The 14,259-nt window shown below is 51.7% G+C and overlaps 2 protein-coding genes across 6 annotated transcripts in view; both read left to right on the top strand.

Annotated features, from left to right (window-relative positions):
- The window catches only part of IZUMO1 (izumo sperm-oocyte fusion 1), a 29,800-nt gene extending 29,454 nt beyond the window's left edge, over nucleotides 1-346 (top strand). For 3 of the 4 annotated variants that reach the window (XM_019658350.1, XM_019658349.1, XM_019658348.1), the window contains exon 9: nucleotides 23-346. In XM_019658350.1, the coding sequence (XP_019513895.1) occupies nucleotides 23-146 (124 nt within the window). In that variant the 3' untranslated portion in view covers nucleotides 147-346. The remainder of the gene's footprint in view (nucleotides 1-22) is intronic. The other variant, XR_002125715.1, reaches the window with a different exon arrangement.
- On the top strand, nucleotides 342-14,033 carry RASIP1 (Ras interacting protein 1). Of its 2 annotated transcripts, none has more exons than XM_019658347.1 (12): nucleotides 342-549; nucleotides 765-905; nucleotides 1,472-2,157; nucleotides 3,738-4,093; nucleotides 7,504-8,157; nucleotides 8,879-8,916; nucleotides 9,150-9,301; nucleotides 9,420-9,523; nucleotides 10,718-10,961; nucleotides 11,178-11,350; nucleotides 12,910-13,057; nucleotides 13,621-14,033. In XM_019658347.1, exons 2-12 carry the CDS (start codon nucleotides 769-771, stop codon nucleotides 13,818-13,820), a joined length of 2,892 nt encoding a protein of 963 aa, XP_019513892.1. In that variant the 5' UTR covers nucleotides 342-549; nucleotides 765-768; the 3' UTR covers nucleotides 13,821-14,033. The 2 variants fall into 2 exon arrangements, with proteins under 2 accessions (XP_019513892.1, XP_019513891.1); XM_019658346.1 differs by having other exon boundaries at nucleotides 427-549; nucleotides 9,408-9,523.
- The last annotated feature ends 226 nt before the right edge of the window (nucleotides 14,034-14,259 follow it).

The raw sequence follows: 14,259 nt of genomic DNA, 5'->3' as shown, positions 1-14,259 counted from the left end.
TTTGCACCCTATCCTCCCCCAGGGTACTTTGCTATCGGTCTGAGAAAGTCATGGACTTCATAAAATCCTGGTTGGGCACTGGCAGTGAAGCTGCTCAGAGCTCCCATGTTCCAGAAAAAAAGGCCACAGAATCAACGACCCAATAAAAATTTATTTGGTTGTCTAAGTATCTGACTCATTCCTCCAGATTGATCCTAACTTTTGGTTCTCCCAAGAGGAGAGGACTGGGGATGGTCTCTTGTCTGAGGGAGGACGGGCTGAGAATTGGGCCCCCTGGGTCATGGCAGGGACCAACTGACTGAGAGGCAATTCCAGAATCAAGGAGTGGGGCAGGGCCAGCCCTACCCAGATCTCCTCCCCCAGGCCCAGCTCCCCTCACAGGACGCCCCCTCCCCGCTCTTCCTGCCGGGTTTCCTCTCGCCTTTTCCTGTCCCCCACCCAGTGCTGGGAGCTGGGGCAGAGGAAAGGCTGAACAGGAGCAGTGGGGTCAGGAACCAACCCAGGCCAACGGAGCCAGGGCCCCCAGGTGCTGCTGGGACCCAAAGCAGGGTAAGAGCCAGGGGACCCAGGAGTCCAGACCCCTCCTTCCTCAGACCCAGGAGTCAGTCCCCAGCCACCTCCCATCCCAGTATCCAGGAGTCCAGGCTCCCATCCCTCCCTTCTACCCAGCTGCCTCCTCCTTCCGACTCGAGTCCAGGCCCCCCTCCAGCCCATCCCCACCACTCAGAGCCTCAGGAGTTGGGGCTTTATCCACCCTCCCTTAGGGCCATGCTATCTGGTGAACGGAAGGAGGGCGGAAGCCCCCGCTTTGGGAAGCTCCATCTCCCGGTGGGCCTGTGGATCAATTCTCCCAGGAAGCAGCTGGCCAAGCTGGGGCGGCGCTGGCCTAGCGCTGCCTCTGTCAAGTGAGTGCCCACCTCCTCTCGACTCTCCTGTCCCTGCCCCACCTGCCTCCCATCTGTTCCTGTTTATAACCCAATTACTGCACTGGGTAATGCCAGGGACCTCTGAATGGGCAAGTGAACTGGCAGCTGGGAGGACACAGTGGGCCACACAGATATAGAGCCAGGTAGGGGAAGTGCTGGGCCTGGAGATGGGCTTAGGCCCATGAACACGGGAATGGGGACCCAGAAGTAGCAGAAGTTTGATTCACCTTCCTTCCTCCCCTCCCTGCTCATTTCTTGGAATTTCCTTCTGTGGGATTTGCCTTTATTTATTCGTTTATTTAATTAATTATTTTATCTCTCCTTGCCTCTGCCCACCCCCACTTCTCCGTACACCCCGCATTTCTCATCCTTCTGTGGGTCTCTATCTCCCCTCTCAATGGGTCTCTATCCCTCGTCTCCGGGTCTCTGTTTTCCCCTTCCCCATGTGGGTCTTTGCCCACCTCCCTCCTTCTCTAACCCCCTCCCCCGCCTGTGCATCTCTTTCTGGGTCTCTCCCACGTCTCCAATCTCCGGCGGGCTCCCAGGTCTTCGTCTTCAGACACGGGGAGCCGCAGCAGCGAGCCGTTGCCCCCGCCGCCGCCGCACGTGGAGCTGCGACGAGTGGGCGCAGTCAAGGCGGCCGGCGGAGCCTCGGGGAGCCGCGCCAAACGCATTTCCCAGCTCTTTCGGGGCTCGGGAACCGGGGCCACGGGATCTGGCGGCGCGGGAGGCCCTGGGACTACGGGGGCCGCGCAGCGCTGGGCCAGCGAGAAGAAGTTGCCTGATCTGGCGGCGGGCGTGGCCCCCGAACTCCCACTAGCCGCCCGCGCCACGGCGCCCCCAGGGGTCCTCAAGATCTTCGGCGCGGGGCTGGCGTCGGGCGCCAACTACAAGAGCGTGCTGGCCACAGCTCGCTCCACTGCGCGAGAGCTAGTGGCCGAGGCGCTGGAGCGCTATGGGCTAGCCGGGAGTCCCGGCAGCGGCCCAGGCGAGAGCTGTTGCGTGGACGCCTTTGCGCTGTGCGACGCGCTGGGCCGGCCAGCTACAGGCAGCATAGGCAATGGCGAGTGGCGGGCGGAGCACCTGCGCGTGCTGGGCGACTCTGAGCGCCCACTGCTGGTGCAGGAGCTGTGGCGGGCGCGGCCTGGCTGGGCGCGGCGTTTCGAGCTGCGCGGCCGCGAAGAAGCGCGCCGCCTGGAGCAGGAGGCCTTCGGAGCTTCGGACAGCGAAGGTGAGCCCGCTGGTCGGACTCTGTGGGCGGGGCCTGAGGGACGGGGCGGGGCCTTCCATTGGGCGGGGCCAGAGGGAGGGAAGAGCCGGGGTTTGGGGGCGGAGCCAGGGAGAGGCGGAGCCTGCGGGGCTGGAGTGAGAAGGCGGGCTGGAGGCGGAGTCCGCGGGAGGGGGACTGGGCGGGACCTATAGCACTGGATCAAGTGGGGGGCGGAGCTAGGACTGGACCAGGGTCTACCAGATGGGCTAGGCCAGAGGACCATGCCTTTGGATTACATGAACCGATGGGCAGGTCCTATGATGCTGGGGCAGGGCCTACAGAATAGAGTAACCTGGAGCAAGAAGTGTTTGGCGGGGCGGCTGGGAGTTTCTGTGGCACAAGCCCTCTCAGAGCCGTAAGTTGAAGTGGTTCGTGAGGTTCAGACTTAATTGGATGAAGACTAGAAGGGGAAGGACCTGGAAAGCTAAGAAATGGGCTGGTAGATTAAAGCCCATGAAAGGGTGGAGCCTCAGAGGGGCTGGTCCTGGAGTGGGTGGGCCTAAGCTGAGTTGGTTGCGAAGTTTGAGTAGGGGGGCTTGAGGGTGGCACCTGGGAAACGAAGAGGTATTTGCAGAGGCCAGAGAAAGTTATGCTTACCTGTTGGCCTGGTCTTTGAGAAGACCGACCTGGAATAGAAGGTGGCGCTATTGGTGAAATAGCAAGTCTGGCAGGGATGGTGTCTGGCTCACAGGGCTAGGGGCTGCTCAGGGAGCCCTGTAACCGTTTTTCTGTTTCTGAGTTTCCCTTTGGGAGATAGAGTGGTGTGGCTTGGAACTCAGGCTGGGAGTCCAATCCGTTCTTAGCCAGTTAAACTCCACAAAATCCTAGGTGAAAATTCAATGAGATAATGTTTATAAAGAGTTTTAGCACAATGCTTCGCACATAGCAGCTGCTTAATAAAGAATGGCAATTATAACCATCATTGTCTTTTTTTTTTTTTTTCTTCAGGAAGCATTCATTGGCTCCTACTCTGGGCCACACATTATTTAGGGTCATAGGAGGAATACAGTGGGGACACTGACAGGTGAAATTTCCTCCCTCCTAGATTTCACAGTCTAGTGAGAAACACATCAGTTCACTTTGTCCGCTTATTTCCACTAGGCACCTACCATGTGCCAGGGCTTTGCTGAGCCCAGACAAAGCCCAGAGTTCCCAGGGATGCCTTTCTCTGCTTCAACTTGGATTATCAGGGAAGGGTATTCAGGAGGTGGTTTCTGTTTCCCTGAGGGCAGGGTCTTTGTTCACTGAGAATACCCTAGCGCCTAGAACATTGCCCAGCACATAGTAGGTGCTCGAAAAATACTAATTGAAAGAATGAATGAATGATTTCTGAGCTGAAAAACGCCAAGATGGGTAGGAGTCAGGTGGAAAGTGTGTTCCAGGCATAGGAAACAGTATGTGTGAAAACCTAAATGTGAGAAGCAGCCCATCTCTTTGTAACCAATTCTTTGTCTCTTGATAACCTTCAGCTCTCTGAGTCTGTCTCTCCCTGTGTCTCTTTCCAGTCTCGACCTCATCGCTTTCCATCTCTCTCGTTGCAGGCACAGGACCTGCCTTGTGGCGGCCACAGAAGAACCGTTCCCGGGCAGCATCCGGTGGGGCGGCGCTGGCCAGCCCTGGCCCGGGGTTGGGGTCAGGGACCCCGGCTGGGTCGACAGGCAAGGAGCGCTCGGAAAACCTGTCCCTGCGGCGCAGTGTGTCAGAGCTCAGCCTGCAGGGTCGGCGGCGGAGGCAGCAGGAACGCAGGCAGCAGGCACTTAGCATGGCCCCAGGGGCAGCGGATGCCCAAATTGGACCTGCAGACCCTGGTGATTTCGATCAGTTGACCCAGTGCCTCATCCAGGCCCCCAGCAACCGTCCCTACTTTCTGCTGCTCCAGGGCTACCAGGATGCCCAGGTAAGCGCAGCCTCTCCTAACCGGAGAATCCTATGCCCCATCCTTCAGTTAAAGGGCGACAGAACTACAACTCCCAGAATTCCGTGGGTTGTGGTAGTCTCAGGTACCATGAAAGATATGGAGCAAGGTTGGAGATATCATTGTCAGAGAGGAGAGTAGGGGTGGTGGAAGATAGATGACTGAGAAAGATTCCACTGGCAGGACAAGTAGGGGATGGTTCTTTTCATTCAAAGTTGGAGGAACTGATTTTCTCAAGAGAGAATGGGGCAGCCTGTTGTAGAAAGAAGATCTCCTTTAAAAGAGTCTATTTCTTGAGGGGGAGTAATGGAAGAGTCTATCTTCTGGGGGAGGGAGATAATTTTATTGACGCCTGGGATCTTCCGGATAAGCCTATATTTTCTGCGGAGGAGTGGACCAATCCATTTTTTAAAGGTGATGGTTTACACTGAAACTATTTGACCATTGTAGATGGGGGTAGGTGGTACTGGTACTTCTGTTTTACATATTTGAGTGGCAATAGAACTTGTTTGAGTGTTAGGCAGCAGAGAAGGAGAAAGGATTAACAGGTGGGGGTCAGTGGGAAATTATTTCAATCATAGAAATGTAATGTGTGATGATTATTAGAACCATCTTTATGGTATTGTCCACTTTTGTGGTACAGCCAAACTCAACAGGTACTGTTGGGATCAATGGGAAAGCCCACTCTAGAAGGTGGTAGAGCTTACTAAACACTCCCATTTTTTTTTTTAAAGATTTTATTGGGGAATTGGGGGAGGGGAATAGTGTTGGGGAATTGGGGAAGGGGACCAACCAAGTTGTTATTCTTCAATCTTCGTTGTGGAGGGGGCCAGTCCATCTGGCTGCCCATCGGTAGCTTGTGGCCTCTAAGCTCAAGGTGCTGTGTTCAATCTTAGTTGCGGGTGGGCATAGCCACCATCCCATGTGGGAGTCAAACCAGCAGCCTTGTTGGTAGGAGCACACGCTCTATTCACAGAGCCATCAGGGCAGCAGCTCAACTCAAGGTGCCGAGTTCAGTCTTAGTTGTGGGTGGGCAAAGCCCACCATCGAACAGGCAATCTTGTTGTTACACCAGCTGAGCCATCCTGCCACCTGTTGGCAGCTCAGCGACAGCTCAGCTCAGGCACAGTGTCACTGGCCCATGTGGGAATCCAAACGGCAGCCCTGTTGCTCAGAGCCCACACTCTTAAGCCAACTCTTAACCAACTGAACCACTTGGCCTGCCCTACACATTCCCATTTTTACTGTCAGAGAGGAATCCAATTGGGTTAGGTGGCTTGGCTATGTATATGGGTGAGGGGTTAAGACTCTTGGTGAAGAGCTTTCATGGAAAAATTCATTCCTTTGTTGGGGCAACAGGATGGGCAAGTTCACCGAAGGAAGGGACCTGCATATATTTTAACAGCCCATCCCTCCAGGCTAGGTTGGAGAAAGGAGAGTCTATTTTGGGAAAGTGGTCAAGTTGGAAGGGTCTACTTGGGGACTATAGAACAATCTGTTAATAGGAAGAGGGGGAAACATTACAAACATCATTCTTTTGGGTGAAGTTCATGAGAAGTTCCTTTGTAAGGAAGAGGCTTTATTGGAAGTGTCTATCCTTGGACACAGGAGTAAGAGGTGAAACCATTATAGAAAGGAATTTATTTGCACTCCTGTATTCATAGGTGGCAGTCACCTGAGAGTTCATTGTATGTGCTATGGATGCATCCCTTCTTGGGTTAAGGAACAGGAAAGCCCATTTTAGAAAGGGGGTTCATATATTTTGGATCATTCCATTCCTTCAGACAGGGACAGAAAATGGGAGATTCTGCGTTCAGAAGATAGTCAGACTGGAAAGGTCTGTTTTTTTGGAGGTAGATAAGTGAATCTATTGTAGGAAGGGGTCTCTTTGGAAACGTCCATCTGTGAAGTAAAGGTAATGGGAGAGTTCAGTGTAGGAAGAGGATTTATGAATATCAAGATGACTATTCTCTCAGACATGAATGGAGAACAGAAGGTTCTTTTTTTTTTAATTAAAGTTTATTGGGGTGACAATGGTTAGCAAAGTTACATAGATGTCAGGTATACAATTCTATATCATATTCTGTGTTCATCACGCAGGGTCAGTTCTCTTTCCATCACCATAAATTTACAGAAGGTTCTGTTTTAAGAAGAGGGTGAGATTGAGCTCTTCCATTTTTATAGGATGGAGATGGGAAGTCATTTTTAGGAAGGGGTCTTCTGGAATGCATCTCTTCATTTAATGGATAAAATGGGACACTCCCTTATAAAGAAGAGGGTCTCCTTGAAAATATCTTTTTATAAGGTGGGGTTACTAGAAGTGCCACTGTATGGAGATCTCCTTGGAGACATTCTTTTTGGGGATGGAAATATTGAAAGCAACCATTGATGAAAGGGAGAGTATCTCTGGATTCCTCCATCATGGAAGAGGGGGTAATAGGTGAATCCATTGTAGGATTATGTCACCTTGGAGGTGAAACCATCATGGAGTGGGGAAAAATGAGAGTCCATTATAGGAAGGGGGTCTCCTTGAAAGTGTACATTCATGAGATGGAGAAAATAAAAGAAACCTTTGTTCAAAGGAGGAGTCTCTTTTGAACTTTAAAGGTATCTATTCCTTGCTTTGAGAATATTGAAGAAAACTATTTTTGTAAGGGGAAATGTCTTTGGAAACCTCCATCATGGGGGTGGAATGATGGGCAAGCAGGCCCAGGGATAGGGAAATGAGAGTGTTGCTTGGAGAATGGTTTCCTTGGAAAGGTCCATTTGAAGAGGAAGACAATGGGACAGTACATTTTAGTAATGGAGGTGGGGTGTCCTCAGAAGCACCATTTCTCTAGACTGGATGTTGTGGGAGAGTCCACTGTAGGAAAGGATTGCCTTGAAAGAGTCCATTCAGAGGAGGTGAGAAGATGAGAGAGTCCACTGAGGAAAGATTTCCTGGGAAGCATCCATTCTTTGAGGGAGGGGAATGGTAGGGCCCATGTCAAAAAAAGGGTTTCTGTCTTAGTTGGTTAAGAGCTCGCTCAAGAGTGCGCGCTCTGAGCAACAGGGTCGCCGGTTCGACTCTTGGCCCGAGCTGAGCTGCCGCTGAGCTGACAACAGGTGGCAGGATGGCTCAGCTTAAAAAAAAAAAAGGGTTTTGTTATAAATATCCAGTTTTCAGGATGTGTGTTATGGGACAGTCCACTATAGGAAGTGTCTTTGAAGAGTCCACTCTTGGGAGATGGGGGGTAGTTGGTGAGTCCTTTGGGATCCCAGGAGATCTCCTTGGAAGTGTTCATGCAATGGAAGGTGGTTGGTGGGACAGTCGATTGTGGGGAGGGGATCTCTTTAGAAGCGTCCATTCATTGTGGAGCAGTATCCTTAATGCATCTTCACTTTCCCTGCAGGACTTCGTGGTGTATGTGATGACACGGGAGCAACACGTGTTCGGCCGAGGCGGGAACTCCTCTGCCCGCAGCGGGTCTCCAGCCCCGTACGTGGACACCTTTCTCAATGCCCCAGACATCCTGCCACGTCACTGCACAGTGCGCGCGGGCCCTGAGCCCCCAGCCATGGTGCGCCCATCCCGGGGAGCCCCGGTCACGCACAATGGGTGCCTCCTACTGCGGGAGGCCGAGCTGCACCCGGGCGACCTGCTGGGGCTGGGCGAGCACTTCTTGTTCATGTACAAGGACCCCCGTACTGGGGGTTCGGGGCCAGCGCGGCCGCCATGGCTGCCTGCGCGCCCCGGGGCCACGCCTCCGGGTCCTGGCTGGGCCTTCTCTTGCCGCTTGTGCGGCCGTGGCCTGCAGGAGCGTGGCGAGGCTCTGGCAGCTTACCTGGATGGCCGCGAGCCTGTCCTGCGTTTCCGGCCACGGGAGGAAGAGGCACTGCTGGGTGAGATCGTGCGCGCTGCGGCCGCGGGAGCGGGGGATTTGCCACCGCTTGGGCCAGCCACGCTGCTGGCGCTGTGCGTGCAGCATTCAGCCCGGGAGCTGGAGCTGGGCCATCTGCCACGCCTGCTGGGCCGCCTGGCCCGTCTCATCAAAGAGGCTGTCTGGGTGAGCGACCCCAACCACTATCCAGCTCCATTTAACGACGCCCCACGTCCTTTACCCAGTCTCCCCTCACCACCTTCCACCTCAGTTTCATAGTTGGGACAGGGTGAAATTACCTCTCTCATGATGCCTCAGGAGGGTCTTAGGCTATTAAGCAAGGAGCCCCAGGTACTGCTTGGAGTAGTGGCTTCATCCACTGTGCTTGAAGAGAAGGCAGTACTTACCTTTGCAGCTGTGGGATAATGGAAGCAGCCATTCTGGGATATGGGGGAGGGAGGAAGAGATCTCATTGGATTAAAAATTGAAAGAGACCATTGTGAGAGGTGAGGCAGGAAGCCCATTGGGTCAGAAACTTGGAGCAGTAGTGGGCGAGACAATTCTTGGAGGGGAGGGAGAACAAACTCATTGGTCATTCAGAAGGAAGTGCCTGGGAGAATTCATGCGGAGGTTGCAAACTAAGCTCAGGCCTATCAGAGATTTAGGAAGTTTCTTGGGGGTAAGAACTGTTTGAGCGGAAGTGGACCTGAGGAAGATAGACCACTCATAATCACAGGGATATATGTTTTAAAATATAAGAGGAGAAACCATTCTGAAACTTGAGAGAGTCTATTTGAAAAGTGGGGAGAGTCTGTAAAAAAGGTTCTTCTAGCAAAACTAGGGTATTAATCCATAGGCCTATCTCCCTTATTCCCCTCACCTTGATTCTAATCTTACTGTTCTACAGGAAAAGATTAAGGAAATTGGAGACCGTCAGCCAGAGAAGTAAGAGAAATTCTGGGGAGAAGGGTCTAGAGGAATGCAGGGGTTGGGATTTGCAGTCAGTTCTATGTTCACTCCATGGATATCTTAGTCCAAGTTTCTGCTCTTCCTTGGGACTCAATTATTCCAGCTGTGAAGTGGGGGTTGGACTCAATCCCCAATTAGACCCTGATCTTGGGGTTTGGACACTATGGTGGAGTCCAGCAAGGATCACAGATCCTTTCCTCCTTTCCCAGCCACCCTGAGGGGGTCCCTGAGGTGCCCTTGACCCCTGAGGCTGTGTCTGTGGAGCTGCGGCCACTCATGCTGTGGATGGCCAACACCACAGAGCTGCTGAGCTTTGTGCAGGAGAAGGTGCTGGAGATGGAGAAGGAGGCTGACCAGGAGGGTGAGCTCAGGTCCAGGCCCAGGCCTGTCTAAGCCCTATGCCACTCCCTGCACCCGGGGACCTGGGCTCCTGCCAGCCAGCCTCTGGTTGTCCCTCTCACCCCCAGGCCTATCCTCAGACCCACAGCTCTGCAATGACTTGGAATTATGTGACGAGGCCATGGCCCTCCTGGATGAAGTCATCATGTGTACCTTCCAGCAGTCTGTCTACTACCTCACCAAGGTTGGTCTTGACCCTTACTTCCTGTTTGGCATAACATCACTTCCTGTTGGAACTACATTACATTGTTCTGATGTCACTTCCAATTTAACCTCACAAGATCCCTTGCTTCTCTGACATCACTTCCCATTTTGCTATTCTGACACTACTTCCTGTTTGAGTCTACATCACTTCCTGCCTTTCTGGCTTCACTTCCTGCCTTTCTGGCTTCGCTTCCTGTCAGTCTGGCCTCACTAACTGGTTATATCACCATTATCACTTTCTCAAGCTTCCTTTTCCTAAGTCGACTCTACAGTCACTGATAAGTCAGATAGACAGATAAACAGGTATATAGATACAGATATAGGTAGATCAAATAGTGCTAGGCACTGTCATTTAAACCAAAGGTCTTTTTTAATCAGGCCTCACTTCCTGTGTTTGCTGACTTCACTTGCTATACCTCTGAATTCACTCCCTTTTCTGAGCCACAGATGTTTTTTCTCCCTGGAGTGCCCATCCTATAGGACCTGCTTCCTGCCTCAGTTCCCCACCATCATCCTTAACCTTAATATTGTTTCTTGGTATTCTCAGGGTTACTGGCTTACGGTGGACCTGATTCCCTATTTGTAAAATGAAAGGGGATCTTTTGGGACAGATAGTCTATGTTCTTTGAGGAGACTTGATTGTGCCTCTTCCTTCAAGGCTTCACTTCCTGTATATCCCTGCCAAATGTGGTTTTATTTCTTTTCTGGCTCTGACCTCATTTCCTGTCCTTGGCCTGATCTCACTTTCCACTGGCTAACTGCCACCCCACTCCCACTTCCTTACTCTCCATTCTTTTTTTTCCTTAGGGAATTCTGGACAAATAATTATTTGACTGAAGGGGGCCTCTTTGTTCTGTATCCTTTGTCCTCCTTAAGCTATCTCTGCTGAGTAAATTTTAAGTCCTGTAATACACCAGAGGTGGCCTTTAAAATACCCAAGAAACTCCTGGAAAGCCTTTCTTAAGTCTTGAGGTATCCCCGTCCTGATGAATGCTAGAAACCCAACTGGAAAGTAGGAATCTGCTCATGGAGACCTTTAGGGTAGTGAAGGGACAATGGACTACAATTCCCAGAAACCTTTGGTGGAGCTCCCCAGGATCTTCATGCTCTACCACCCAGGAGCTTCTAGGGAGTTGTAGTCTGATCACTTGTTTGCATCCCTGTATCTCCTTAGACTCTGTATTCAACACTGCCGGCTCTCCTGGATAGTAACCCTTTCACAGCTGGGGCAGAGCTGCCAGGGCCTGGTGCAGAGCTGGAGGCCATGCCTCCGGGGTTGAGACCTACCCTGGGCGTGTTCCAGGCAGCCCTGGAACTGACCAGCCAGTGTGAGCTGCACCCGGACCTCGTATCTCAGACTTTCGGCTACTTGTTCTTCTTCTCCAATGCATCCCTTCTCAACTCGCTGATGGAACGAGGTGAGGGTCAGACTGGGAAGGAACTGGGAGGTAGAGACAGGAGCCACTGAGACCCACGTCAAGTCAGACACACCACAGGCAGAGGTCTCTCCTTTAGGAACTCTGGAAAGCAAGTTCCAGATCCCCAGATGAAGGATAGGAAGGATGTGGGAGGCAGCAGTAAAGGGTTTATGCACAGTCCACGCACTCGTTGCCCCTACTACTCTTCCTCCACAGGTCAAGGCCGACCTTTCTATCAATGGTCTCGAGCTGTTCAAATCCGAACCAACCTGGACCTTGTCTTGGACTGGCTGCAGGGGGCTGGGCTAGGTGATATTGCCACTGAGTTCTTCCGGAAACTCTCCATGGCCGTGAACCTGCTCTGCGTGCCCCGCACCTCTCTGCTCAAGGTGATTCCTGACCCCTGACCTGTGACTCCTCAGTCATCCTCTGTATTCAGCTTACCCTTGGATCTTCCCTTGGACTCCATGTTGCCCCCAGTCCCAGTTCAGACACCATGGATGATGCCTTGACAGCTATTATAGAAGGAAACCAACCACAACAGTGTCTAAACAGAATCCCAATGGGACTTATTAATAGTAGTTTCCAGGGCCTCCTCCCTCAGACATGCTGATTCAAGAAGTCTGGTGTGAGACCAAGGAATGTGATAGTTAAAATATTCATTGAACATAAACTACATGCTGGACACTGTTTAGCACTTCTAGTTGAATGCTGACCAAGCCTTATGAAGTAGGTTATTGACATTTTTTTTCAGACAAGACGACTGAGTATTAGGTAGGATAGGTCACTTGATTTCATTTATTTATTTTTACTTGTCAAACTTACAGAGCATTTAGTAAGCACCAGGCAGGGTTCTAAGTATAATCTTTATAATAATAATAAATAATAAACTTTATAATCTTGCCATGTTGAATCCTCATACCTAGTAGATAGTTCCTAATCTCCCCCAATTTACAGATGAGGAAACTGAGGCACAGTAACTTGTCAGAGGTAATAAGTCACCAGGTTGGAGTTTTTTTTGTGTTTTTTTTTTTAATTGGGGAGCTGGGGGAGGGGAACAGCATTGGGGAATCAGGGAAGAGGAACAGACAAGTTGCTGTCCTTTTGTTCTTCAGTCTAGTTGTGGAGGGCATTGCTTCACTGGCCCAAGTTGGCACCATCATTGCACTCTTCCCGGGCGAGGCAGATCAGTCACCGGCTTCTGGAGGGCCATTCACTGTGGCTGCTGGCGGCTCACGCTAGCTGCTGGCTACACACGGTAGCCCATGGCAACGCACTGCAGCAAGGGCTGCAGCCTACGCCTTCGCAGCGACTCAGGGCAGCCCAGCTCCAGGTTGAGCTGTTGTTTAGTATCTTAACAGTAGAGGGCAGTGTCACTGGCCCGCATATGTGGGATCTAAACCAGGGCCCTCTGGCATCCCAAGCCAGCTCTTAACCAATGTGCCACTCGGCCGGCCTCCAGGTTGGAGTTTTTGAATCCAGGCAATCTGGGTCAACAATCTCTGGTTTTAACCACAATAATGATTCTGATGCCAACTAGGTTAGGTGTAGAAAATTTTCAAACACACACAAAAAGTAGCCACAGTGGAATAATGAATCTCCAGGTACACATCTATACATCACCAGCTTCAATGATATAAATTAATGGCTAATTTTGTTTCTTCTCTGCCCCACTCTACTCCTATCTTCATTTATTCTGAGGGACATCATTCATATATGATATATATAAATATATGATAAATGATTATATTTATATTTATATTTATACATATTAAAGCTGAGAGCATTCTCTTCTCTATCATCACCTTGGTGACAACCAGGCTTCACAGTGCACAAAAGATATTGCACAGACACCACTATATTCACCCCGTTTATGGAGGGCCTTCCATTTAGGATTTCTCAGCTGCTCCCTAACGACCAAAGACTTACCACCTCATCTTCCCACCAGGCTTCATGGAGCAGCTTACGAACTGACCACCCGACACTGACCCCTGCTCAGCTCCACCATCTGCTCAGCCACTACCAGCTGGGTCCTGGCCGCGGACCACCGCCTGCTTGGGACCCTCTCCCTACAGAACGAGATGCTGTGGACACAGGTAAGGAGAAATGGGGACAGAGGCATTGGCGCTGTCAGCTTTCTTCTGTCTTCAGGACCTAGGAATCCATAGCCCCAGCCCCTTCCTCCTTCTGACTTAGGATTTTGGATCCCTTCCCCTCTCCTACCCCAGGACCTAAGTGCTGGTCCTCAACCCCTTTTCCCCCCAGGATACAGGAGTTCAAAGCCCCAGTTCCCTCTTTTTTCCTAGTTCAGGCCCACAGCTTCTTCCCCCCACACACTACCCTCCCCGTCATCTGGAGTCCCATTGCCTCCAGGCCCCTCATTCGAAGGAATCCGTATAACTAAGTTCCCAGCCCTTCCTTCTTTATGGAGTTAAGAACCCAACTGCATCGTCTCTTTCCCAGGCAGCGGTGACTTTTCATAGTCTGAACTACAACTCCCATGATGCTTTGGGACTCCAAGAGTCGCGTTTGAGTGGAACCCGCTCCAGGAGTTGCGGGGGATTGAAGTTTTTCCTTCCTTCAGGCACTTCGGCTCTCTCTGACACTGCTGCCTAACGCCCATTTTCAGAATTTAACTCCGTCTTCTTTGGCCTCATAGGGGACATCTTCGAAAGCTTCTCTTCCCATCCTCCCCTCATCCTGCCCTTGGGCAGTTCGCGCCTGCGCCTCACGGGTCCCGTGACCGACGACTCTCTGCACTGTGAACTGCGCAGGCTCCGCCGTCTCCTCTGGGATCTTGAGCAGCAGGAACTGCCGGCCAATCACCGCCACGGGCCTCCTGTGGTCACGCTTCCTTGAAAACCAATAGCAAACGAGTGCGCGAACCTTAAAACTTTATCAGCTTCTACTCACTGGAGCCCGCCTGAGGGCAGAGATTTCTGGGAATTGTAGTTCTTTCGCCGCGTGGAATGCTGGGAGTTTGAATTTTTGGGTCGTAGAGGATGGGACCGTGGGAAGATGGGCTTGGGTTTTGAGTGCCAGGAGCAATAAAGTTATCTGTGGTATTGGCAACGCCTCACTTTTTAAGGCCTGGGAGCGCTAGTAATGATTTTTTTGCGGAATATAGCACTAGGGCCCTTGCCTGGAACTTTGAGCTCCTGCCGACTCCAAGGAGGTATTTATAGCCACGGCCTCAGCTTGCCCTCTTGCGCGTAATCCAACCCAGGAGCACTGGAGCGTCCCACGAATCTCAGGACAGAGCTCTATGTGTGCTCTGCCAAATAGCAGGCCCTCAATC

Source organism: Hipposideros armiger, unplaced genomic scaffold, assembly GCF_001890085.2.
Source record: "Hipposideros armiger isolate ML-2016 unplaced genomic scaffold, ASM189008v1 scaffold_283, whole genome shotgun sequence".
Taxonomy (NCBI): domain Eukaryota; kingdom Metazoa; phylum Chordata; class Mammalia; order Chiroptera; family Hipposideridae; genus Hipposideros; species Hipposideros armiger.
Note: the sequence above shows the minus strand (reverse complement) of the source record. Positions and strands in the feature narration are given on the sequence as shown.

What these genes read in the sequence shown, in the direction of transcription:
- RASIP1 (XM_019658346.1), top strand. Translation starts at nt 769, where the DNA reads ATGCTATCTGGTGAACGGAAGGAGGGCGGAAGCCCCCGCTTTGGGAAG. An exon ending in AGGGCTACCAGGATGCCCAG is followed by an intron (nt 4,094 to 7,503) that starts GTAAGCGCAGCC and finishes CTTTCCCTGCAG; the next exon opens with GACTTCGTGGTGTATGTGAT. An exon ending in GGAGACCGTCAGCCAGAGAA is followed by an intron (nt 8,917 to 9,149) that starts GTAAGAGAAATT and finishes CTCCTTTCCCAG; the next exon opens with CCACCCTGAGGGGGTCCCTG.